Source organism: Pistacia vera, unplaced genomic scaffold (genome assembly GCF_008641045.1).
Source record: "Pistacia vera cultivar Batoury unplaced genomic scaffold, PisVer_v2 Contig673, whole genome shotgun sequence".
NCBI lineage: Eukaryota > Viridiplantae > Streptophyta > Magnoliopsida > Sapindales > Anacardiaceae > Pistacia > Pistacia vera.
In genome coordinates, this window is record NW_022196527.1 from 452,897 (window position 1) to 480,189 (window position 27,293).

At 35.8% G+C, this 27,293-nt stretch overlaps 3 protein-coding genes and 1 long non-coding RNA gene across 4 annotated transcripts; all 4 read left to right on the plus strand.

Annotated features, from left to right (window-relative positions):
* The first annotated feature begins 13,143 nt into the window (after positions 1–13,143).
* Positions 13,144–15,578, plus strand: LOC116113142 (SCARECROW-LIKE protein 7). Its single transcript, XM_031399294.1, has 2 exons — positions 13,144–13,261; positions 13,396–15,578. Exon 2 carries the CDS (start codon positions 13,435–13,437, stop codon positions 15,268–15,270), a length of 1,836 nt encoding a protein of 611 aa, XP_031255154.1. The 5' UTR covers positions 13,144–13,261; positions 13,396–13,434; the 3' UTR covers positions 15,271–15,578.
* A 285-nt stretch (positions 15,579–15,863) lies between these two features.
* Positions 15,864–18,298, plus strand: LOC116113155 (SCARECROW-LIKE protein 7-like). The gene is made up of 2 exons (XM_031399312.1): positions 15,864–15,981; positions 16,116–18,298. The coding sequence occupies exon 2, from the start codon at positions 16,155–16,157 to the stop codon at positions 17,988–17,990; it is 1,836 nt and encodes a 611-aa protein (XP_031255172.1). The 5' UTR covers positions 15,864–15,981; positions 16,116–16,154; the 3' UTR covers positions 17,991–18,298.
* Positions 18,299–21,365: 3,067 nt separating this feature from the next.
* On the plus strand, positions 21,366–22,621 carry LOC116113143. The gene is made up of 3 exons (XM_031399295.1): positions 21,366–21,671; positions 21,800–21,933; positions 22,037–22,621. Exons 1-3 carry the CDS (start codon positions 21,457–21,459, stop codon positions 22,108–22,110), a joined length of 423 nt encoding a protein of 140 aa, XP_031255155.1. The 5' UTR covers positions 21,366–21,456; the 3' UTR covers positions 22,111–22,621.
* A 2,138-nt stretch (positions 22,622–24,759) lies between these two features.
* On the plus strand, positions 24,760–25,930 carry LOC116113071. Its single transcript, XR_004125374.1, has 3 exons — positions 24,760–24,888; positions 25,003–25,068; positions 25,233–25,930. It is a non-coding gene; the product is annotated as an uncharacterized LOC116113071 (long non-coding RNA).
* The last annotated feature ends 1,363 nt before the right edge of the window (positions 25,931–27,293 follow it).

Sequence of the window (27,293 nt, forward strand, 5' to 3'; positions counted from 1 at the left end):
TTCTCAACACACAAGTCGGCTCATTCTAGTCGATTGATACCTTAGATAAAGTCTCAACAGGCCTACTGTGGGAATACTCCTCCTGAACACGAGGATCAATGTTGTCTTCCACTAGACTGGGCTGTGGTTCGATCCTACTGATCACCATTGCCTGCTTGGGAACGCCCACTAGCTTCTTTTTCCCTTTGCATGCCATTTGTATTGCCCATATATAACAGTCATGAGATTCACGTTGAGACCCTTTGACTTCCCCACACCCTATTGGAGTGGAAAATTTCATCTTTAGATGATAGATGAAGGTGACAAATTTAAAGTTTCGGAGTAGAGGTTGTCCCAATATGCCATTAAAAGCAAACAGACAATCTACCACAAGAAATTTTGTCATCGTAGTCACTTCGTGGGTTTCACCTAAAATGACAAGAAGTGCAATCGTTCCCTTGGGAATCAAATGATCCTAGTAAAGCCATAGAGGGGGATAGAGACAGGCTTCAGATTTGTCTCCTCCAATTGCATTTCCTCGAATGCTCGCTGAAACAAGATGTTCACGGCGCTCCTATTATCCACCAACATTTTGTGGACTTCGCACCATCCTATTTCAACCACGATGACGAGTGCATCCTCATGAGGGTGATGCAATCGTATCGCGTCTTTCTCTGAGAAGGTAATCTCCTCTTCTCTACGCACCTTAGCAGGTCACAGCACTATATTCAAAACACTCATGGGCTCGTGATGAGCTTCTCAAGTGTATCTCTCCTGAGCACCTCGAGAAATATAATCCCCATTAAATGGAAACCTTTGCGACCACAACGCTTCTTCCCATCGTCCTCTTAATCCTTCTCCCAAGTGGGAGTTAGACCATCAATATACTCCTTAAAGTGTCTATTTTTAATGAGGCCTTCAATAGCCTACTTAAGAGCTCGACATTCATCAGTATAGTGCCCATTATCTCGATGACAACGACAATACTTCTCTTTGATTCTTATTGAAGGAGGATTTTTCATGGCTCTAGCTCTTCGAGAAGATTAGCTTCTTCTGACTTATCCAGAATAGTTGATACTGATACATCTAGTGAAGTAAACAAATTCTTGTTGCGATCACGATGAGGGACTTGGGCATAGGATTTTTTGGGCTGAAACAATACTTTCTTTCCCTTTTTTTGATAGTCATTAGCCCATTTGCGATCAGGTCTTCTACTACTCTCTCCTAGGGGATCCTCCCTCCAATTGAAAGCGCTAGTCGAAAGACCGGGGTTGTGGAGATTCAAAGCAACCACTGAGTTCTCTATCTGGAGATATTTCTTGGAGAGATTGTAGAAGTGAGGGAGGGAAATATCATCCTCAGATTGCAGTTTCTTCCACATGTCGATTTGTAGGCAAACTCCAGCAATAATGAGAGTTCAAACTGAATCTTCGGGTGTATTAGCCACCTTATTCAGCTCCCTGTAGAACCTATCAATACAGGACTTGAGGGATTCATTCCTCTCCTGCCGTATGTTGTTGAGATAGCTTAACAACATTGAGAACTTCCTATTGGCCTAGAAGTGTCTTAAGAATAACGAACTCATCTGTTGCAATGAGTTGATAGATCCTGGTGGAAACGATCTAAACCAACACTTAGCATAGACAGTCAAAGTCACTGCTAAGCAACAACATTTTGCCAAGTTAGAAACTTGGTAAAGCTCCATGTGGTCGTTAAACTAATAGAGATGATCTTGCAGATCAGAATTCCCATCGAATGCTCGCATATCGGGCATTCTAAATCTTGACAGGAGAAAAGCAGTCAAAATTGCTAGAGAAAAGGGAAACGCCTCAACGACCTGCCCTCGCTCATTCTACTGAGCTTTGAGCTGATTCAAAGATTGTTGTAACTCCTCAATTTGAGGAAGTGGAGCCATCTAGGGATCACTTTTTGCAATGTAGGTACGCTTCCTACAATTGCGATTAAGGAAAGACCGCAGATCAGACTCTTCCACGCCTTGGCTAGAGCCTTCGACATACCTTGACATATGCTGGCTAGAGCCATGTGAAGGCACTGAATGGCTTGGAGAGTTATTCTGACTTCTGCGGTGGTAAAACCGACTTGTAGATGATGGGTATTTCCCTCATGGTGATGGTCAAAACCATTATTTCGACGATAATGAGAATCTCCATGCCGAGTAGTCTTGTAGGGGTACCCTTGCGATGTGGCGTGAGACGGCTCACAATGTGACACCGCCAAGTCGCAAAGCTACAAGTATTCTACCTACTTCACGACCAGTATTCACTAGCCTTTTTTAGCCTTTTGGCCCATTGTCAGCCATCTATTTTCCCTTATTCTTACGCGTTGTAGTCCGTGCAGTATGAGCTTTCGCATGTTTCCACACTTTAACGCAACCTACATGTGTTTTTGGAGGTGGCACCGCCTGATCAGAATTGGGCGATACGACCTGATCCAAACGATTTAACCTTCGATTAATCGTTTGGAGAGTATTATTGAACCTTTCCAAGTAATCCATTACAGCCGGATCGAGCTAAGAGGTTGAGGGGATGCATGTCGCGATACCTTAGGGAACTAGAGGTACTTCGAGAGAAGTAACATCCTGTACTCGGGGGATCTCCTCTCCTTATTGTTGGTGCTAGTACGCTCGGTTTCAAGTCCCATGAGCCATAAGTTCGTAAATAGAACTGGCTTATCAGAAATTATGAGTGAAGAGCAAATATAAAATCGGGCCCTCCTTCTAGCGCCAAACTGTTGATGTGTGATTTTGATACCAACGACTCACACGTGCAAGACGCTAAGCAGTTCTTAGATATTGCATGGGATATGATTTATTTAAGAGTCAGGATAAGATTAAATCATAATATTGAATGAAAAGACATAATTATAAATAAGACAAATGATTTTTATAGTGGTTCGGATGCTTAAAACGATTTCTATGTCCACTATTTCTTTTATATATGAGAATTTAAAAGAGATTGCATATAGCGAACAGTGAGCAGAGGTACAATAATTGAGTATTCAAAGAGAATATCAAGTCAGTCTCTTTCTCATAGGTTGTCTTTGCCATGAAAATAGAGATTATAAATCATAATCCCCAAAATGAGAATGGGAGTCATCTATTTGAATTCAAGGTAATGATTACAAATTTGCAAGTGGGTAGGTGTCGTGCAAGTCCTTCCTTGCCTCCCATTGGCTGATAACTTAGGAAATATCCTCAAATTATCTGAGGCTTGGACAGGTGTACGATCCTCATTCACTTATAGACAAAACCTTAATCTACTGGGTTGATGACAACTGTATTCTTTCTGTTTTGAGGTGACGTGACAACTCCTGGACGGCACAAAGCCTTCCTGAACTTTGATTGGTGCTTGCTAATGTATGCTTACGTCAGCCTGATTTTTTAGGCATAATAATGTCATATGTATATCTATTCTTAACCTTTGTTTATAGGATCTTTTAAGTCCAAATATGAGTTCTGATTTAGGCTTCGTTTGGCTCACATTTGGGAATACTAATAGTAGTATTCCCAATAAAGTTAAACAGTAAACTTGCAAAAACTCACAATATTATTTAACTTTTTTTAAACCCCTTAAATTTGTTAATTTAATTAAATATTAATTAAATGCCCCTAAATATTTTTTTAGAAATTGCAAAAAAACCCCAGCAATCATATTTACCAAATTCCAGCCACCACCGCCGGAAAATGGCCGGAATATGGTATAATGGCGCACTACCGGCTGAATCTGACGGGTAGTGGATCTAGTCGGAAAAGGCCAAATCTTTGGCCGTAGTCAGTCGTCAACGACGGCCAACACAGGTCAACGACGACCAGATCTGGCCGTATATCTGGCCTTTGCCAGCCAGATCCACCGTAGATCTGGCCAGAAAAGGCCATATCGGCGCAAGACCAGCAAGATCCAGCCGATCATGTGCCGATACGGCAACTCCGGCCACCCTCCGGCGGTGGTGGCCGATTATCCATGTGTTGACGGGTGGGTTGGAGGTGTTTTTGTTAACTTTTAATGTTTTATTATAAGGGTTTTTAGTAAATAAACAAACATAAGGGGTGTTAGAAATAAACAAATATCGAGGGTATTTTTATTTATTTTCAAATCCTATATCGTAATACACACCAAATTCAACTTTTTTTAATTTTTTTCCTAAAACTTTTCTAAAAAGTGTAAAAAAGTGAACCAAAGGGAGCCTTAACCATTCTAAAGTTGTTTCACTTCTCTTTGTGAACTCTGACAATTATGTCTCTTACAGTAAGTTATGATCTTGAAAGTTTTTTCGTTACAATGAACTAGTGTTGCAAGGATCTTCCATGGGCATCCATACTCATGTAACTCATCACAAGTAGCATAGACTTCTTCATCCTTATTAATTATGCTTTTCAATAGAAACCGCCATCAACAGACAAATGGTCAGCGAGTTGGACACTTGACGGCTCAGGATGAATTTAGGTTGGAGTAGTGTTTCATGTTCTTGCTATCTTTCACGATTGGGTCTAAGAGTTTGACATCTGATGGCTCAAGATGGATTGGGGTGGAGTAATTGCTTCGTGTTCTCGTGCAAGGAGGTTCTTTTTGACGTGAAGCGGTTGTATTCAAAGCAAACGACAATGGCTGTGAAGGTATGGCTTGAAGTAACATATCAATGATAAAATGAATATCTTTTCCCCTCTTTTCTTTAAACATTGTAAATAAAAATATCAAATAAATCTTGATCATCTTTCACCAGCGGATACATACTACAATTACAGGAAGGTATTTCTACTTGAACCCTCACTGGTTCGTTAAGCCAAAATTTCAACCCCCATGAAATTTTCTTCAACACATTCACTCAAACAACAAATTTGAAGTTTGAATTACATAAAAATGGAACAAAATTTCATAAATATTTAAACAAACACACATTCAATGAACACTAGTAATTCTATGTAAACAATAGAAGAAATTAAAGGCTAAGAAAGAATATACCTGAAAGGCTATCAAGCCTTCTTCTCCTGTAACAACCCCCGGTTCTTTCTGTTCTCACATCACTTCTCTCTTTCAATGATTAAGCTCTCAAGTCCCAAGCGATTCCACTGCTTTATTCATAAGTTAATAAAGTAGCGGAATGCTGATTGGGCTGCCCAGCCCAAATTTAGTTAACGGTAAATATCATATATAATTTTATATAAATACTATGAAAATGTCTCTAAATACAATCATTTATTAAATAGTCAATAGTTGTTTTCATCATTTTTTATAAATGAGTGAGCATCCTCCAAATCTTATTATATAAAACAAAAAGATAAAAATAAATTTAAGAATTTATTTGCTTATAATGTCAAAACCCATATGAACAAACAAACCTCTCCCCTTGTGATCGGATGGCAAACCCTTTAGTCATTAAGGTTAATTATACTCAAAATGTTTTGTATTCAAGTTGTATGAGAGGTACCTATACTATACCATATTTGTGTAATTACCTTAGTCCATTTGACTTGTAGGGTGTTCCGCAACCCTGAGGATTAGGCATACAAGTATTTTGGTCAGTTGGGCTTATAGGGTTTCTCGTGATCCTGCAGGCTCTAATGTGAGCCCGGATACCTTAAATACCTAAAAAAATACCCATATAAACAATTGAACTCACTTAAGTCAGAAACAGCGTGCCAAAACTATAATTGATTAATCTTATTTTAGTTCCTTATTCTTGATGAGATAAATGTAACCTAATTATGTATAAGCCTCGAACCATATGATAACTGAAATATGATTTTAAAACTTATATCTAACATTTAGTAGCCCAAATTTTAGAGTTGGCCCAATGTATTTTTGTGCCAATTCAAGATCCTTAAAAACCATAAGTGGAATATATATATATATTTTTACTCACGAGTTATTATTCATTGAAAAATAATTATCTTAAATTTTATATTATAAATAATATACTGATTTAACCTAATTATAATATTACTATATTATTTAATATTTGTATATTTAGAAATAAAATAGTAAATATTGTGTTGTGTAAGGTGTAAAGGCAAAGTCCATCTGGGTGGTGACAGAAGAAGTCACTAATTTGTACCTGGGTGACGTAGTGAGTGATTTACACGAGGCATGTGGAGTGTGGAACTGTGGACCACTGTGAACCCAAATCCAATATGATCTAAAATTTTAGTATAAATTTTTTTTTCTTAAATTATAAAACAGGGGACAAGTACATCAATCATGTATACCAAGTGGGTGTCTCAGTATTTTATTATAGTTCAATAATTTAAACTCTTATAATCATCATCTTGATGACTTCAAGGTGTTTAAATTAAAAAAAAAAATGATATTGTAATTTAAATGGAGTAGTTTAATTGATTTAGTCAATACGGTGTCTTCCACAACCAAGTTGATTTAAACTTGTACCAATGAAAAAAAACATTGAGAGGCACTAGTGTCGCACAGTCGCAGTGATGGCAGTAGTCTACTCCACTCAATCCGGTCTCTAGAAATCAACACTCTCCTTCAGTGCAAGTTTGACATGTTTCATTTATTTACTTTATGCACTTTTCTGCTTCAGTCCAGTCCAGTCCAATCCCTCTCCCTCGTGGAAATGCTCTTACTCGAAACGCACCATCAATTGGCAGCGTATTGGAAAAATAGTACTTTGTTTTTGGTGGCATGCAAAAACGAAAATATTCTACTTCACGTAAATATTAGAAAATTCAAATGCGGTCGATCCCTATTTTTCTCGAGTGCTGCTGGTAGCCTGGTGCTACAGACAGTGCAGTAACTTCCCTAGCTATTATCTGTCATTTAGATAAATGAATATAAATTTAAGTTAACGGTAACACTTTTGGGTTAGTGTTTGTTTCTCTATTCAAACTCTTATCTTATCCTATTATCTTATCTAAAACCTATCAAAAAATATATTTATTTTAATATTATCAAAATTCAATCATATTATATTCAATTCAAAATATTTAGATTTTTTTTAACCGCTTAGGTTTGTTAATTTAATTAAACACTCCTAACAATAAAAGTTTATAAATTAACAAAAACACCCCTTCACCCACATATTGTCGACAGTCAGCCACCACCGTTTGAAGGTTGCCATAATTTGCCAGACTGGCGTACGACCGGTCAGATGTGGCTGGTCGTGCGCCGATCAGATATTTTTCGATCAGATCTATCTTTGGTTGTAGATCTGACCCAAAAAAAGGCCAGATTAGAGCATTACCAGCCAGATCCAACTGATCGTGCACTATTTCGATGACTTTTGGCCACCTTCTGACGATGGTAGCCAGCTATTGACATTTAATGAGTGTGTAAGGATATTTTTGTTAATTTTAAAACTTTTATTGTAGAAGGTGTTTAGCTAAATTAACAAATATAAGGAGTTAAAACTAATCTAAATGTTTTCCAAAAATTTACCAAACACATTTTCAAATTCAAATTCTATTATAAAAAAACAACTCAACTTTTTCAAAAATACTATTCTAAATACTCCAACAAACACAGCCAGATTTTTATGAGCAAAGGATGATGGCCTGGAGCTTTGAATGGTGATTGTTGTGTCATTTTCAGCCATGCATAATATTTTTTGTTTATTTATTTTTATAATAATGTTGGATTGGTAAGAGTGTTTGAAATTTAAGGATTTGTATAATTATTTGCCACCAACTTGTATTGTATTAGTGCCGGATCTAGATGGGATTGTTGACTTATCAAGTGACTATTGTATATACAATCAGTTTTTGAAAGCTAGCCACGGGCTAGTAGTTATTGTTATATAAATTTATCCTCCTCCTCATCATCGTTTCATCTGAATTGTGTATATAATCTTAGGTAGGGATGAGCAGTTATGGATATGCTATAATTTTTGAAGGAACCAAACCATCGTAATTTGACACATAGGTCCGGTTTTGGGTATCAGGTTAATTTCGTTATCTCAACTTTAAAAAAAATGACAAATACACCTCCAAAAAAGTACAAATACAACTCCAACAATTTACAAAAATTATAATTCAATCTCGGTTCCTATCCAGTATCTAAACCTCAATTTCGGTTCCGGTTCCCAATTCTAGCACTTAGGAACGAGAACCAGAACCGAGAATTCCCAATCCCATTGTTTAGAACTGGAATCGAATCCTATGGGGCAGTTTTACCCTGTACCCATCTCACCCCTAATCTTAAATATGTCAATCCTTTTTTTCGTTTATATAAACCAAATTACTATATATCTTTCATGTGGCTTAGGGTTAGCTTAAGCTTCCACCTCAAATTACATTACTTGTATTATGTTCAACTTGTATTATTTAGTTTATGATGTTTAATTTGTATCCACCATAGTCAAATTAAAGATTTCTTTAAGTAAAAAAAAAAAAGGAAAAAAACTACCTACCAAGTTTATTACACATATATTCAACGAAATTAGGTACATAGACCTTTTTCTAACAAACATGTTTCAAACTACTCACTCCACATATAATTCTATGAGTGACTGTATGACTTGATCAAAGTCAATCAACTTTTATTTATTTTTCTACCTTTTACTTATTTGTTATCGTCTTCCATTAATTTACTTTACATAAGCGATAAAGTTTAGTTCTCAATTTGAAACTGATGTATGTAAAGATTAAACACATTCTTATGCAATTTTAATTATAAATAAAATGCAATAACAAAGGATTAACTACATAACCCATCGTGGTTTTTTTTTTTTTTTAAATGATTAGGGTATTTAGACCAGTTTATGCATATTTCAACTAATTTTTAGGATTTTAAAATTAACGATCGAATAAATCTTTAATGATCACTCCTATTAACAACCAAGATGAACCGAATAGAAGACTTCTTAGACAATCTCCTAAAAATCTTTATTCAATCACTCCGCTACTCAAGTGCGGTTAACCCGTCGAGGTTAGTCCACACTTTTTACCATTCCTCTCCAGTTTCATAAAAAACAAAATTAACGTACAATAAAATCACCTAATTTTTACAATGGACCCCTTTAATTTTTCACTACCACTTCCAAGAATACAGTGGCAGAGTCTGTGCCCCACGAAATTTTTAACTTTATCAAGAAAATTATCCATTTAGTCCCTGTAAATTTAGTTTTTACTTTAGGATACCCTTAGTTTTAGAAATTAATCTTGAACTCCCCATAGGCATAAATTTAACTTCCTAATCATTTATGGCCTCCCATCCATTGAAGGAGGAAAGAGCCCTTGCAAGAGTAGTTTCTGTTAGCTTTGAAAATTGCACGAGTTTTATTATGTTTTCGATCAAATTAAGGGAGTTATTAGTCTAGAGACATATTTTAATTCTTTTCAAATAAATCATAAAATTATTCTAATTAAAAAAATCTTCTACTCAAATACTCTTTTCTAAATTTTTACAATGTTTTAACTGGAAAAAAAAATATAAAGAATTGTATACAGATAATGTTGTGATGATTTTCCGACGACCAGATATGTGCCATCTATCTATAAGTCATACCGAGATCTAGCGGTCATAATCATTCCACGTATTGCTCCCACAGCAGATGACTTAACCAATAAACTCTTTAGTCCTAAGCATGGGTGTTCTAACTTAAGCATAGGTGAAAGCTGACTCAGATCCAAATTATAGGGGATTATGCGTGTAATCTACCCTGTAATACCAACCTTCAACCACTGTCAGACATTGTGTATAAAATGGAGGCCTCACGCCCTCACCTTTATTTTGGGGGATTGATATGTGATTATTCATACAATCACAGAAATCACTAACAAAGTGTTTCAACTCGCTATTACGTGTTGCCTTATTGTAATTACTTTGTGTATGCAACAAACATAAGCAATAATATATCAGTAGACGTAGGCTTGGTCTTAACTTATTAAACCAATTTAAAAAGTCTCATGTATTCTTGCATTATGGATTCATCAACATGTCCCTAGCTGATTATTTATAATTATGCATACATTCTACCCAGTCTCGTCATGGTCGATTGTATATCTCTGGCTGTTGCGAATTTTCGTAAGAACATATAATAAACCAAAGAAAAAAAAAAAAGCAGCCTTTTTGGAAAAACATTCCAAATGAATTTGAATGGTTAACTGAACTCGCCAACTCGGTACACAATACATTGAACTATTTTGCTTTAATCCTACGCAAACAGGATAATTTTAATTTAAAAAGAAAAGAAAAGAAAAGAAAAGAGTTGAAAACTTGAAATAAAATGTGATTGCAGTCATTGATAGGAAGAGGAGCACTTAGAGTGGTGTGTAAGGAGATAATTTGAAGGGAAAGAAAGGAAGTGGGCAGAGAAGTGTGGAAAGAGAATTAAATTAAAATAAGGAAAGTTGAGATAAGTTTGATGGGGGGTGGGGTGGGCCGTGGAGGCTATGAAGATGTGGACCACTGCAATTTCGTATCCAATCATCCAACCAATGACTGCGATTAAGACGTCTAATTCTGTCTACCAATTTTGTTACAATATAGAATACTTGTTCAAAAAGTCATTTTATAACCATTATGAAACCTTTGATTCACTCCCCATCTTTCATGTACATTTTCCACATCGGATTGCACCTTCTACATATCCCGTATCACATCACTGCGTCCCCATTTAATTATGTTACTAATTCTTGTATCTTCTTTTTTTGTTATAAATTCTTCTCCTCTATTGCATATTTTAGTGTAAAAATAGTTAAATCTTAGCTTAAACTTAATTCCAATAAAAGAATTATACGTCAAAATGCTCTAAAGAGAAATTAAATACAAACTACTTCCAGGTCATCTAGTAGTTTGATAGAGACTCTTGGGTTTATTACTCAAGAGGTCTTGAGTTTAAACTAGTTGGAGTGTATTAACTCCAAAGGGTTAGCGTAATGGTCAAGAATGTTTGCTTGTTTATTGACTTCGTGAGTTCAAATCACCTTGAGGCTACTTATCATATTTGTGGCTTACCTAGAACATGCCAATTGTAGAGTATTCAATGAGCCTCAAAGATTAGTTGAGGTGCATATAAACTGGTTTGGATACTTTAGGTTTTTTTTTTTTTTAAGAAAAAAAGTTATGAATTCAAGTCATTTTTCGATTACTAATAAGGATAGTCACTGAAACTCTTACTCGATTAATAGTTTTAAGGTCATGAAGGATTAGTCATAAAAAAAAAAAAATTAAATACGATAAAAAGATGGAAACTAATGGATTGAATTGGTCCCCAAGTGAAGTGAATAAACAAAAGAAGAGAGGTTTGAACTGGAAAATGTGGTCACTAGTAAGAAGAATTGAGTGAGTGTCGTTTAGTTTCATCTTAATGTTTTACAGTGGAGACACCACGGAGGCGTGCAAAGGTGTAGTTGCTTTCTTTGTTAAGCTAATGTTGTTTGTTTACGTTGGCTCCCCCCGTCAAAATATCAGCCACCGTTGCTTTTCCTCGATGGTTGCATTTTGGGTGGTCTAAGATTGCTCCTTCTCGGACCCCACTGTACCGCTTTTACTCCATTACTCCCTTGGAATATCTGGACCCACTCTGGACCCATTAACCGCCCAAAAAGAACGGCCCTAATTCACAAACTCATCCACTTTATCATTAAAGACCAAAGAAAACCTCTCTATTTAAAACATTTTCACCTTTCTATTATCCTTTTTATCCTAACTTTACTCATAAATCATAATCGCCCTCTTTTTCTCTTCCAAATGCCAACGTTTATATGAAATTAAACTAATGACAATTGCTAGTTGTCCTATACAAGTACACTTGTTTAGCTATAAAACGACAAGAGTTTGATTTTTTAGATTTTCTACGTTAAAATAGAAAGAATATTGGGTGATCATGAAAAGTTTTAGATAATTCATTTCCTTTACAAATAATGTAAATGCTGTAATTTGCACCAACAAAAAATATGTGGTAAAATCTATGTACGAGTTTGTATAAAACTCGTAATTTCGATGCTAGATCGATGTATGAATAAGGAATCAAATAATAGCACAAAAAAAATATTTTTAAAGTGGTTTAGATACTCAATTACAAATCTTACTACCACTATTCTTGTATTATATTTTATGTTTTTGCTGTGCACAAAAACGAGTTACAAAATATGAATGAAAGTCATATCCCTAATTTTAGCAAAACGTATGCTTGTATACAATTATAACGATAAACTTATAAATAAAGTTAACCTGAAAGAATGACACGTGACATGAATCTACACTTCGGAGATTTATCGCACAACACACATACTATCCAACTCAATAAATTTAATTTATTATTTATCATTGATTTAAATGCATCATATTAAGAATTCTTGTAACAATTAATTTTTAGTTATATATGAGATGTTTTTAAACATAAATGATAAGCTAATAATAAATATGAATCATTTTATTATGATATATACTAATAATTTTGATAGAAGGGAGAATTAAAAACATAGATTTTTTAAAGATTAATGTGTTTTCAAATTTAATTATATATTTTGTGTCTTTATTAAAATAATAAGTGAATAAATTGAAATAAAAAAATAAGAATGGAAAATATGAAAAATGAAAAATGAAAAAACAATACCGTAAAAATGACCTCAACATTATTTATATGCAAATGCAATTCAGCAAAGCTTTTGGGAGTTAAACGACAGTTCACTAAATTTATTTACACGTGTTGACATTTTGAAGCGAGTGTTGTTTAATCTTACTACGAAGTACGACGAGTCATTTTCAGTAACAGACGAAAAGCATAGTGTTACTGTGATGATGCAAGCGAGATCTTTAAACGGACGGCGAGGATTCTGTTTCAGTTATCAAGAAGATCATAGAGGATTACGTCATTTAGACGGCGATATCAACGCGCCGTATATCGGCGTGTTGTGGCGAGTAGGACCTACAATTTCCAGACCCCGTACAGAGCGGGAGAAGAATAGATAGACACGTGTAAACTAATGAGGTTATGTTTTCATATTAAGAATTATGGTCCCACCTTCATATAAGGCCACGTCATACGTGCCGCACTAGTACTGCGACTGGAGAGAAATAAAGACTAAAGAGAAGCAGGTTCTATATGAGGTTACTGTAGATACTATGGCATTTAGCAAAGGGTTTCCATCATTTCACTTTTAATTATTTTATATGAAAAATTTTGTTTATTTGATCTAAATAGAGAAAGGTGGACCCACAGTAAAACGTTTGTTTCCATCTTATGGGTTGAGCTTTCGTTCTTTAAAGCTATCTTCTATAGTTGTTCTATATCTCTCTACTCTCTCAAGCTGAAGCAAATCCAACTTGTGAACTTGTCATCCCGTTATTTCTGGGCCTTTACTTCTGTATGTACTCTCTTTGTCTCTGTCTCTCTGTCTCTAACGCTCAGTTGTTTAACTATAAAAATCTAGTATGTTACAGCACTTTCATCACACTCTATTTGTCTTGCTAATGCTTTTGTGATAATGTGTGAGTGCAGATTTATTTTTATCTTTTTCCGGTGAGATTTGGCCGGACAATGGCATATATGTGTGCAGATAGTGGCAATCTAATGGCTGTTGCCCAACAAGTGATCAAGCAGAAGCAACAGCAAGAACAACAACAGCAACAACAACATAACCAGCAGCAACAGCAACTTTTAGGTCTCAATCCTTTCTCTTTAAACCCTTGGACCACTAACCCTATGTCCAGCTCTACAAATTTGGGTTATGGTCTCGCCGGCCCGGCCTTCCCTGACCCTTTGGATACTGGAGAAACCGCGTTCCCGTTTCCTCAAATCGATCACCATTCCAGTGGGTTTAGATTCTCTGATTTTGGCGGTGGGCCTGGTGCTGAGTTTGACTCCGATGAATGGATGGAGACTTTAATGGACGGTGGACACTCAACGGATAGTTCTAATCTTCCATCTGCCTGTGACGCGTGGCAAAACAATGCTGATTTTGGTCTTTATCCAACCGATCCCTTTGCCAGCTGCCCGAGTCGACTCAGCGTTGCTTGTTCTTCGCCGTCCGATCTCAACCAAGTTATCTTCACGGAACCTCAAAAGAACGTTATCCCTGCTGTATGGGCACCAACACCGCCAACCATTACACTAACTCCACCACCTTCATCTCCCCCACATTCCGTGTCGGCGGCCAAAGAAACCAAGCCACCAAGTCCTCCTGTACAGTCAAGTGTACTCAAAAACCAAGCAGAAGGTGCGTCGGCCTCCACTAGCTCACCGGAAAATGACATAGCACAACCAATTATAAGGGCTTTATTGGACTGCGCTCGACTGTCGGAGTCTGAACCGGACCGAGCTATTAAACTGCTGATTAAGCTCAGAGAGTCAGTATCTGAACGCGGAGATCCAATAGAAAGAATGGCGTTTTACTTCACTGAAGCTCTCTACAACAAAGTGTCTCTCCAAGCACAGAAAACAGTATCCACCCTGGAGACAAACTGTGGGGATTTTATTCTCTCTTACAAGGCCTTAAACGATGCCTGTCCCTATTCAAAGTTTGCACATTTAACGGCTAATCAAGCAATACTTGAAGCTACTGCTAAAGCAAACAAGATTCACATAGTTGATTTTGGAATTGTTCACGGAGTTCAATGGGCATCTCTGTTGCAAGCTCTCGCGTCTCGCCCAAAAGCAAACGCTCTCAAAATTCGGATCTCGGGTATACCTGCTCCGGCTCTTGGTAAGTCACCTGCTGCCTCTCTCATTGCTACGGGTAATCGTCTCCGTGAGTTTGCTAAAGTTCTGAAATTAAAATTCGAGTTCGAGCCGATTCTAACACCAATTGAACAACTCAATGCTTCATGCTTCAAAATTGAGCCGGATGAGGTGTTGGCTGTGAACTTCATGCTTCAGTTGTACAATCTATTAGATGATAACCCAGTTGCTGTAGAGACAGCTCTGAGAATGGCCAAATCGTTAAATCCCAAAGTGGTGACTCTGAGTGAGTATGAATCAAGTTTGAACCGAGTAGGGTTTGTAACTCGTGTGAAGAACGCTTTGAAGTATTACTCAGCTGTGTTTGAGTCTCTAGAGCCAAACATGACCCGAGATTCGGTAGAGAGACTACAACTAGAGAGACTAATACTTGGTCGGAAAATTGCCGGTTTGATTGGAGCTGAAGGAGTGGGAAGCAGAAGAGAACGAGTGGAGAATAAGGAACAATGGAGGGTTCTGATGGAGAGTGCCGGTTTCGAGCCGGTTCCCTTCAGCCATTATGCAATTAGTCAGGCCGAGATACTGTTATGGCATTATAATTACAGTAATTTGTACTCATTAATTCAGTCTCAACCTAAGTTTCTATCTCTGGCATGGAACAAGGTGCCTCTTCTCACTGTTTCATCGTGGCGTTGATTGATGGTCGGTGGGTTTTTCTGACTCAATGTCGTTGTAGTTTTCACCAGATATGGTGTTATATTGATCTGAAATGGGTTCCCAGTTTCATTATTTAGTGATGTAACAGGTTGTTAATATTAATGGCAACCAAGGAATTTCAAAATCACTGCATTAGAATTATTAACCTTGTTGTCTACTTTATGGACTTGTTTTAGTTTTATTGAGTTTCTAGCTGTATTTTGTTGGGCTTAGAGGCGCCTAAAAGTATGACAAATTGTAAAAAGGTGAATTCAAAATCTACGTGGTTTGTGCTTTAAGCTGTTAAATTTCTGTTCATGTTTGCTTTACTGTTTCTCTAATTTGGATGTTGATATGACCCTAGTTTAATTTTTAATGCTCATATATAGGGTGCTTTTGAATGTGAATTGATATAAGAACTGTTCTTGATGACAGCAGATTTTTTTGAACTTTGTGTCTCTTCAGCAGCTCAAAGTTATGTTCTGGCAGGCCAGTGCTTCTTTGTTTCTTTTGCTACACCAGATCATTTGTTTATTTGATCTAAATAGAGAAAGGTGGACCCACAGTAAAACGTTTGTTTCCGTCTTATGGGTTGAGCTTTCGTTCTTTAAAGCTATCTTCTATAGTTGTTCTATATCTCTCTACTCTCTCAAGCTGAAGCAAATCCAACTTGTGAACTTGTCATCCCGTTATTTCTGGGCCTTTACTTCTGTATGTACTCTCTTTGTCTCTGTCTCTCTGTCTCTAACTCTCAGTTGTTTAACTATAAAAATCTAGTATGTTACAGCACTTTCATCACACTCTATTTGTCTTGCTAATGCTTTTGTGATAATGTGTGAGTGCAGATTTATTTTTATCTTTTTCCGGTGAGATTTGGCCGGACAATGGCATATATGTGTGCAGATAGTGGCAATCTAATGGCTGTTGCCCAACAAGTGATCAAGCAGAAGCAACAGCAAGAACAACAACAGCAACAACAACATAACCAGCAGCAACAGCAACTTTTAGGTCTCAATCCTTTCTCTTTAAACCCTTGGACCACCAACCCTATGTCCAGCTCTTCAAATTTGGGTTATGGTCTCGCCGGCCCGGCCTTCCCTGACCCTTTGGATACTGGAGAAGCTGCGTTCCCGTTTCCTCAAATCGATCACCATTCCAGTGGGTTTAGATTCTCTGATTTTGGCGGTGGGCCTGGTGCTGAGTTTGACTCCGATGAATGGATGGAGACTTTAATGGACGGTGGACACTCAACGGATAGTTCTAATCTTCCATCTGCCTGTGACGCGTGGCAAAACAATGCTGATTTTGGTCTTTATCCAACCGATCCCTTTGCCAGCTGCCCGAGTCGACTCAGCGTTGCTTGTTCTTCGCCGTCCGATCTCAACCAAGTTATCTTCACGGAACCTCAAAAGAACGTTATCCCTGCTGTATGGGCACCAACACCGCCAACCATTACACTAACTCCACCACCTTCATCTCCCCCACATTCCGTGTCGGCGGCCAAAGAAACCAAGCCACCAAGTCCTCCTGTACAGTCAAGTGTACTCAAAAACCAAGCAGAAGGTGCGTCGGCCTCCACTAGCTCACCGGAAAATGACATAGCACAACCAATTATAAGGGCTTTATTGGACTGCGCTCGACTGTCGGAGTCTGAACCGGACCGAGCTATTAAACTGCTGATTAAGCTCAGAGAGTCAGTATCTGAACGCGGAGATCCAATAGAAAGAATGGCGTTTTACTTCACTGAAGCTCTCTACAACAAAGTGTCTCTCCAAGCACAGAAAACAGTATCCACCCTGGAGACAAACTGTGGGGATTTTATTCTCTCTTACAAGGCCTTAAACGATGCCTGTCCCTATTCAAAGTTTGCACATTTAACGGCTAATCAAGCAATACTTGAAGCTACTGCTAAAGCAAACAAGATTCACATAGTTGATTTTGGAATTGTTCACGGAGTTCAATGGGCATCTCTGTTGCAAGCTCTCGCGTCTCGCCCAAAAGCAAACGCTCTCAAAATTCGGATCTCGGGTATACCTGCTCCGGCTCTTGGTAAGTCACCTGCTGCCTCTCTCATTGCTACGGGTAATCGTCTCCGTGAGTTTGCTAAAGTTCTGAAATTAAAATTCGAGTTCGAGCCGATTCTAACACCAATTGAACAACTCAATGCTTCATGCTTCAAAATTGAGCCGGATGAGGTGTTGGCTGTGAACTTCATGCTTCAGTTGTACAATCTATTAGATGATAACCCAGTTGCTGTAGAGACAGCTCTGAGAATGGCCAAATCGTTAAATCCCAAAGTGGTGACTCTGAGTGAGTATGAATCAAGTTTGAACCGAGTAGGGTTTGTAACTCGTGTGAAGAACGCTTTGAAGTATTACTCAGCTGTGTTTGAGTCTCTAGAGCCAAACATGACCCGAGATTCGGTAGAGAGACTACAACTAGAGAGACTAATACTTGGTCGGAAAATTGCCGGTTTGATTGGAGCTGAAGGAGTGGGAAGCAGAAGAGAACGAGTGGAGAATAAGGAACAATGGAGGGTTCTGATGGAGAGTGCCGGTTTCGAGCCGGTTCCCTTCAGCCATTATGCAATTAGTCAGGCCGAGATACTGTTATGGCATTATAATTACAGTAATTTGTACTCATTAATTCAGTCTCAACCTAAGTTTCTATCTCTGGCATGGAACAAGGTGCCTCTTCTCACTGTTTCATCGTGGCGTTGATTGATGGTCGGTGGGTTTTTCTGACTCAATGTCGTTGTAGTTTTCACCAGATATGGTGTTATATTGATCTGAAATGGGTTCCCAGTTTCATTATTTAGTGATGTAACAGGTTGTTAATATTAATGGCAACCAAGGAATTTCAAAATCACTGCATTAGAATTATTAACCTTGTTGTCTACTTTATGGACTTGTTTTAGTTTTATTGAGTTTCTAGCTGTATTTTGTTGGGCTTAGAGGCGCCTAAAAGTATGACAAATTGTAAAAAGGTGAATTCAAAATCTACGTGGTTTGTGCTTTAAGCTGTTAAATTTCTGTTCATGTTTGCTTTACTGTTTCTCTAATTTGGATGTTGATATGACCCTAGTTTAATTTTTAATGCTCATATATAGGGTGCTTTTGAATGTGAATTGATATAAGAACTGTTCTTGATGACAGCAGATTTTTTTGAACTTTGTGTCTCTTCAGCAGCTCAAAGTTATGTTCTGGCAGGCCAGTGCTTCTTTGTTTCTTTTGCTACACCAGATCATAAAAAAAAAAACTGAAACTTGTATGTCAATGTCTCTGTGACTTGTGATTGATGTTTTTCTTTTTTTTTTTTTTAATGCCTACAAGCTGTAAACAGTTCAGGGATTACTGTAATTGGCAGTTGATGAAGACTAACCACAAGACTTTCTTTTCCATGCAATTGATTTGATTTGTTATCAAGACCTACAAAAAGCTGTGTGCATTAGCTAAAATGTGCCAGACAATCTGTTGCCTTAACTTGCAATTTTTATGAACAGAAAACGACCTGAATTTGATTAACTGGCCCTTTCTGTTGCTGGCTTTCTTGCCCACCTATGTTATTTCTCAAACCATAGGCATTCATCTTTCTTTGATTATAGCTTTAAATAATAAATGCATAAATGCTTGTCCCTTTCATTATACAATCGAAGATAAGACTTAGAAGGAGAACCTAAAACATGGTACCTTATCTTTTAGCATAATATTGAGAAGAAACAAGGATGGAGAAAGCTCCCTCTTTCCAGCTGCTCTACGAGAAATCCATGGGCCAGACCAGAGCACCATCGACAAGGTGGGCAATGGGCTGCGTTGTTGTTTCTAATCTTAATTTTGACCATTCTGGATTTTTTTTTTTTTTAGTGACAATTTCTATAAGCTAGACAAAACTAAGGGTCCCGATGCAATTCGAATGCAATTTTGTGCAGTTTGGCACGCGTCCTCTCCACCTTAGTCCCTCACAGCCCATTTGATCAATCAAGTTTCTTCTTATGTTTTGTAGCTTTGTCTTAAGAATATTATTGATCAACACTTAGAAATACCCTTCTGGACATTGCCATTTACTGTCCTTTTAGTGGGTAAACATCAGATGTCAAACTTGTTTGGATCAGGTCTGTGAAAGTGAGATATGTAAATTAGTCTCTGCCATAGATGTGGTATTTTTGTTTTTTTTCAAAGTTCACACAGAGCCTCTTTGGTAATCTAGAAGACTAGAACTTTACAGAAGAAATTACCAACATTATTGAAGTGCTATGTGTATAGTACTGCAGTTGGTCCGACGACCACCTATGGTTAGGTGCTGGACCGATGGGCTGAATTCAAATTTGGTCCCAGTCTTGTAACTTCTTTTTGTCTAGAAGCTGATACAGTAAATTTCCATCTTACATTCTAACCTAACAAATATATTTAATTTTGTTGCTCTTTATGGAATTGGTATGCAATTGCGGATTGCCAAACCTGGAAGCGTTCACGTCGTTACCGGCGGTGTAGGATCAGAGAAATGAATGTGGTTGATGACGTTTTTACAGATGCAAACATGCAACGGTCTCATAGTCCCATAACTTGAAACACTCCTCCAGGCTTCGCCAAACTTACTTTATCCCACAGCTTCTACAAATTCACACTTTTCACCTTAATATTTCCAAATACTGACACTTTCATCTGAATAGAAAAGGATAATTTCAAACATTTATTTAATTAAAATGTGGTTATTTCTTTATGGATTTTAGGTCAATAGAGTGGGTTTTTGGGTAAAACTGTCACTATTTGAAAAGATTAAGGTAAAAAGTGGAAGTTTCTAGAACTTGTAGGATAAGGTAATTTGGGAAAATAGTTTGATTGTGGGGTCGGGCAGAGACTCTGACATTTGCAGAAGCGTCAGCAATTCTCTCGGCATCATTTAATTTGATTTCTAAATAGTCCCTCTTTTCAGTTTTCCATTTTTACCCAATGCCAATCATGTTATCTGTATATTAAATTAATATTTTGTCAATCATGTTATTCATTGAGATTGATGACAAGTCTCGTCAAATCTTTTAAAAGGTTTTTCTATTTGTTTTTTAATAATACTGTAAATACAACATTTTCATTACTGCAGTTGAGTAAAAATTTAATTTTAATTTAAAATTAATAATTATATTTTATCACTTAATATTATATGTGTAGGATTATTTTTTTTTTCCGAAATATTTGAACTCTTCACACTGCTGTTGAGATTTCATTTTCTAAGTATATAACATCTTTAAAATTTTAAATTAGATTTTTACTTCATTCATTTTCAATAATAATAATAATAATAATAAATCATGTATTTAGCTAATAAAAAGCATCATTAAATAAAAACTAATAATATTATTATTTTTCTTCAACTAATAAGAAGTACCATTAAATAACACAAATATTTTATCCAATGAAATAGAAGGAGATTAGGAATGAGAATCAGACAAATTTACTGATGTAATAAATCTATTAGGAAATTTGGGCCAAATTACCTTTTAATCTAATTCAGACTATAAAGTATAAACCTTTAAAAAAAATTAATACTATGAATAACATAAGTTGTTTGATATATTATATATGTTGCTATAATTATCGAATTGATAATATAAAATTTTACATATAGTATTTTATAAAAATTATATAATGTGGGTTTATATGGCTAATATGGGTTTGCACCTTTAAGACTGGCGTGTTGCAGAATTGGGCCTAAAATAGCTGGGGACTGGTCAAAATCAACAGATCTTATGTAGGGGAACGCTTCTTGGATTGAGCCTAAGTTGATAATGGGTCAGTTGATACTAAACTGGCCCCCTCGCTCAGGCCCTGTGATTTTCTAAGCTTGGAGAATTGAGCTTTTTATCTTCACAAAAAGTGAAAAAGAATAGCTCCAAATCTCTGTTATTTCGTGTCCAGGTGCCAATCTAAGAAGACGCCATTCGTTTCACAACCAGGGGCTATACAAGGCTTAAAAGTCCACGCAGACATCGAACATTCTTTCAGCTTCCTTCAGCTCAACACGTCACAGTTATAATGCTACGTGTTATGGCGACGTGAATGGGGGATTTCTGTTAAAGACAGACTAGGATCAGTATGTTGAACTGACTAAATATAACTTATCTTTCATCTTTGTAATGATCAGTCTCAATTTGCGTATATAAATAGCATATCTTGATATCATCAGACGAAAATGAATCACGCAATCAGATCAGTTAGAGCCAATCCACCAACTGTTCTCTCGTCTCCTCTTCCATATAGCGTTGGCCAAAAAGCTTCAGTCGTCAAATTTAGGCAGGTAATTACTCAGTCTAGGCGATCAGAGAATCCATCAAGCATGGATACTTCTCAGAACCAGATGAACCCCAAAGAGAAAATGGACCCGAATAACCCGCAAGAGAAAACAGGGTTAGTTATGGTTAATTATTTCTTGTCTGGTTTGTTTTACCACGTCTCTACATATGATTTTTTTTTATTATATTTATTATTAATTTTATCAAATTTATTTCTGGGGTGTGTTGGTGTGTGTGATTAAGGGACGTGATGTCTCATTCATATGGAGAGGGATATGCCACGAGGTCTGATGAAGAAGGATTTGGTGGCATCTATGGAGGCAATCAGTCCATTCCTAAAGTCGAAATAGATAAGGAAATCCATGAAAATCACCCAGGTAAGTGGTGCCTTCTCTTCTGTTGTAAGATCATCAATTTATTAATCGTAGAAATCCATTTTTGAAGCTATGAGTCATATTAATTTCCTTAAACTTCTTGAAGCTTATGACAAGACCCAAGGAAGCGAAGTGAAGGAGAAGGAGAAAGCCCGCCATCAGACCGATGCATCAAGCTAGATGGAAAAATTCGTTAGTATTAACGTTAATGTATTCATGTTTCCTGGCTACGTTCCTCGACGGAATGCACTTGGTTGAATAATGAAACATGCTTTATATTTTTATTTCAGTCGCCCGAATTTAAAATTAGTTGAATTCAGTCATTCACACATCTGTCTGTGCTGAACTGTACCATAAAATCATGAACAGTATATCAGACAACTTCTAGAACTTGCCAGGGTTTAGTCCTAAAAAACATAGCAGGGCATTGTAGCTGTAGAACAATCTTTAGTCTCGCCTTGTGTAACGGCTAGATCCTCAGAAGAAAGAAATTAATGGATCATGGAAGGACATGAACACATTCAAAAGTCAAAAGATTTTACAATATTTTATATATGATTTGAAGAACAACTGGCCGTTTACAAGATTTTAATGCCTGTTTCTTGTAGAGTTTCGTGTCGTTGATTACCATGTATAACTTCTTATTTTGTTCACTCCAGTCTTTGATATACTTATTGAATTTGTATGGGAATGGATTTTGCGTTATTTTCTGACTTTGAATGATCTCCCAAATTGTGATAGAATTACGTGACACCATACCTTAACGCTACTCCCTATTTCTTTATAATCAAATGTGCTAGTAATTTCAAATCCATTAAGTTTCCAAAAAGTCTCTTCAATTTAGTGTGGTGGATTCATGGAATGTTATATTACTGAAAAATATATTATTTTGAAGATTATTATGAATGTTTAAGGAAATATATTTGGTTATGGTAGAATAAATTGGTAGGTATATTATATTTATATATTTGATTAGGAGGAATAAATTTATGGGTATGTTATATAGATTACCAAATATTTTATATTAATTTTTTTAACCCTTTATATTTGGTAATTTAGTTAAATATCCCTACAATAAAAGTTTAAAATTAACTAAAACACTCTAGTCATCCAAAAGGACAGTCGATCATCATTGTCAAATGACAACCAGCAGTCGTCAGAACGGCGTACGACCAATTAGAAATTTTCAGTTGTGTGTTGAATGTTGATATGGTCGTTTTCTGTTAACTATTTGATCTTTAACTATTTGATCTTTGGCCGTTGTTAATGGCCAAAATCTGGTTTTGACAATTTTTGTTAAGGAGTGTTCAGTTCCAACAATGTTTTATTACTAAAAAAAAAAAAAAAAAATTATTATGGATGAGATAGGTAACCTTGAAGATTAATAAGTCTAAATTATTATTGTTTTTGGTTCGTGTGGACTGTATAAATAATTAATGTATTTGGTTGATCGTAATTACAAAAAATACTTAGATATTGTTTTATTGAAATGCCTTACAAAATTCTTATTCTTATTATTATTATTATTATTATTATTATTATATAGGGTATTTTTGTCTAAATATTTAATTAAAAAGGTTAGAAGTCATTCAATAGGTTGGGTCAACTGTTATTTGACATTAAAAGGAGGGCATTTGTGTCCGAATTTTTATTAAGTGAGGGTAAAATTGGTTAAAATATCACCATGATAATGACCGGATTAAAAAATAGATTACTGGCCTTAACCATGTGAAGCTATAAAAGGACTGATTTGATAGTATCATCTTAATAATAAATAATGAGAAAAGTAATATATAATTTGAAAATAGATTTGTTTAGATGATGCTAATATTGATTGAGATATAAAGATAAAAATTCAGTTTAATTGAATTTAGAATTTTGCTTGTCACACGGTTTTGAAGGAGTAAAATTATGTAATTGAGTGGCTGCCATCAACGGCCAAATCATTAGTCATACATCTGGTTATTTTCAGTCAGATCTATGATAGATTTAGTTAAAAAATACCAGATTAACACATAATGATTGTTTAATCTAGTCAGTTGTACACTATTCCGATGAGTTTTGGCTATCATCTGGTGGTGGTGGTGGTGGTGGTGGTCGGTTGTCAGCAATAGTTGAGTGGGTGGAGATATTTTTTTTAATTTATAAATATTTATTATGAGAGAGTATTTAATTAAATTATCAAATACGAGGATTTAAAACTAATATAAATATTTTCAGAAAATATTTTTAAAATATATACTAAACACATTCTCAAAATTCTATTCTATTTAATTAAATGTTATTTAGAATAAAATACTATTTTAAAAACTTAAACAAACAAACAAACGGAGCATGAGGATTCATGTAATTATCTCTTGAACTTTATAGGAATGAATTTTCCAGCTACTTACCAAACGTTCAAACGCTTGTAAACTCCCATGATGTTTCTTTTAATTTAAGATTTCAACAAAAAGTAACAAGGACCAGAAAATGGTTTTTTTAATGATATTATGTACAACACAATCTTTTCCACATGTATATGCTTCCAGATTGGAGGAACAAATCATATCTTTACAGCAGTGCTGGTTCGGCCAGAGAGTCGTGTTTCACAAGGCCAGCACAATAGCTGACGTGTATCCAGCTATAATTAACGTTCATTTCAAGGCTTATACGGACATGGTTATCCAATCAGGCACGTTAGGTGCATATCGATATTAGCCGTCCATCTAATACCTACTTTTTAATCGTGTCCATCCGTTCCATTCAATATCCTATATATTAATCTGTTCTGCTCTGCCTTAATTTCCATTCAGCTTATTCTGCATAGCGCTTTCCTCTCCTACGTCTCTCCTTCTCTTCTCTTTGATCTAGATCTCGTTCTATTTGCTTTTCATCCATGTCCTCTTCCTCAGGATCTGTTAGATCGCTACACGATCTATCTATTGATACCAGATATAGCCTCGGTATTTCCTGAAGGTTTGTGTCTCTAGAAGCTTATTATCGTTCTTCCGTGATTTATTTTGTGATCTTTATAAGCGTATTATTATAGTTCTATTGATTTATTTTGTGTTGAAGTTATTCTTTCCATAGGTTTATAATCAGCCTCGGTTTTATGGATGATTATGCACCTCTTGATCTCCTGAGCCTTCGATTCAGGTAACTTAATTTTTTTACTTTTTTTATATTAGGTTTGCAGTTTAATTTTTGTTTAATTTTTGTGGATTATGTGTTTTTACGACTGGTTGATTGTAGTTGTGCAGTCTGATGTTTGATTAATTTGTTGTGGATTATATGTTTTTATGATTGGTTGATTGCGGCAGATCTTTGATCTTAAATTGGGAGATATGGTTGAGAGGATGAGAGGCTGTTGAAGAGCAATATGAGAAAGAAGATGATATAAGTTCCGATGTAATATATTTATAATATGGATGTGTAAGATGTCGGGGCGAAAAGGCTTCTAAATTGAAGAAGCCGATTGAGTCCTGATTAATCTTTGTCATCCGACCTTTGCCATGACAGGTGCGCTTGCATGGCAGGTCACCAATATTCTTAATAAAAATAATAAGTTTTTTGGTTTTTGAGGAGAGATCGCACGGGGATTGCCCGGGTTCTCTCCTCACTGTGCTCTGTGTCCTCCTTTCTTATCTTTTCCTTTACTATTCATATCAATATCTCTTGCTCGGGATGCCACATCATCAGCAATTGATTCTCTCTCACTCACAAGATGCAAGACTCAAGGTAAAATTTACAATTTACATTCGTTGCTCCGTTTGAGAGTCTGCTATCACCGTTATGCCATTCCTCTCATCTGCTGGGTATTCCTGATACGCCTTAAAATTATGTGAATAATATATCTGACAGCATATATTAATTTTGTCATTGACAGTTACGCTTAGAATTGCAAGGAGTTCGTCACAACACATCTCATACTTAATGATTTTCAAAGGTACAAGGGAATTTAGTTTTACCTGTTAAAAGTTACTTGCAGGCTATTTTAATTAAAAAAAAAAAAAAGAAAAAGAAAAATGAAAAACCACGCAGAGTTATTCTCCATTAGTGTTGTTCAAAGCGTTGTTTTGTAATCCATTACAGTTGCAGGAATTTCAACAATTCATATATTCATATGCAACAAAATATCAATAATTAATTTGTTTTATTACGCAAGTAATAATATAAATACATTCAACTTTTAAGCTTCCTAGTTTGCTATTTTCCTCTTGTTGCTAGTTTGGTGTTGTATTTGTATTGGATGGTTATCGTTGCATGTAGCTTTATGTGGGGAGCTCGCAATTGTTCTGGCCCTTTTGGGCTCTGTGTTGTGATGTTGGCTAGGAGATTCATGGAGAGCGGTTAGATGATATTTGATTACACATATTTTTGGAACGGGGAATCATTGAAGTCCCTACCGGAGAGCATTTCAACAGTATAAAAGACATCATTGGCCTGGGGACATATGAAATTTCCAGATGGTTACACACTGCAGTACCAAGGTGTAGAATAAATTTTGAAGATGATATGGGCAGAGCTTTCTATATTGTTCTGTTGCAGCCATTCTTACCGTTTAAGCTTGTAAGGCTTGAGTAATGAAGTCATTGAGGTGATGCCAGTCTAATCTCATTCTAAAACTAAGACTTTAAGGTGATGCAATCTAATTTCTTTCTAATAAGTATTTGTTTAACTTATGTCAAAATTCAACAGCATGAATTGGAGTTATTGATGTTTTTAATTTCTTATTTTTAGATGTAATTTTTAAGTGTTTTTTTAATTTATATTTTACGTCGTTTCTTCAGTTCTTGTAGTTGTTTGCACTTAGTTATTTTTGGTGGTTTATGAATGATAAGTTCTTGTGCTTGAAAGGAATTGGCATATTCCTTTCTTTTATTATTGAAAAGATCAAGGAATAAGCATTGCTTTGAAAATAATGGAATCGGATTCCCCAACTTATGGTCGGAACTGTATTTCATTCTTAATATAAATGGTTAATCTTATGTTTTGGTCTTTAGATTGTCTGTAATTGGATTTTTAATGTTTTGAATCATTATCGGAATTGTATATTTGTCTCATTGTAAGTTAAAATGATTTCAAAATTTAGTTTGATATAATATCATATTATGTCTTTACATAAACGACCACAACTGGAAACCGGTTATTTAAATTCAGAAAAGCAGTAGCTGGATTTTTGTTGCTTTTTATTTGGAGTTGGTAATTTTTTAAATTTGTTTTCAAGATAAATAATACTGTATTTTTTTTTTCTGGTTTAGATAATAATATTAGTAGATGAATAAATTTATATTTGAAGGTACAATTTCACTTTTATATAATTTTTTTTTTATGAAAAACATTATATCTATTGTTTTTATTAAAAATATTTTATTTTATTT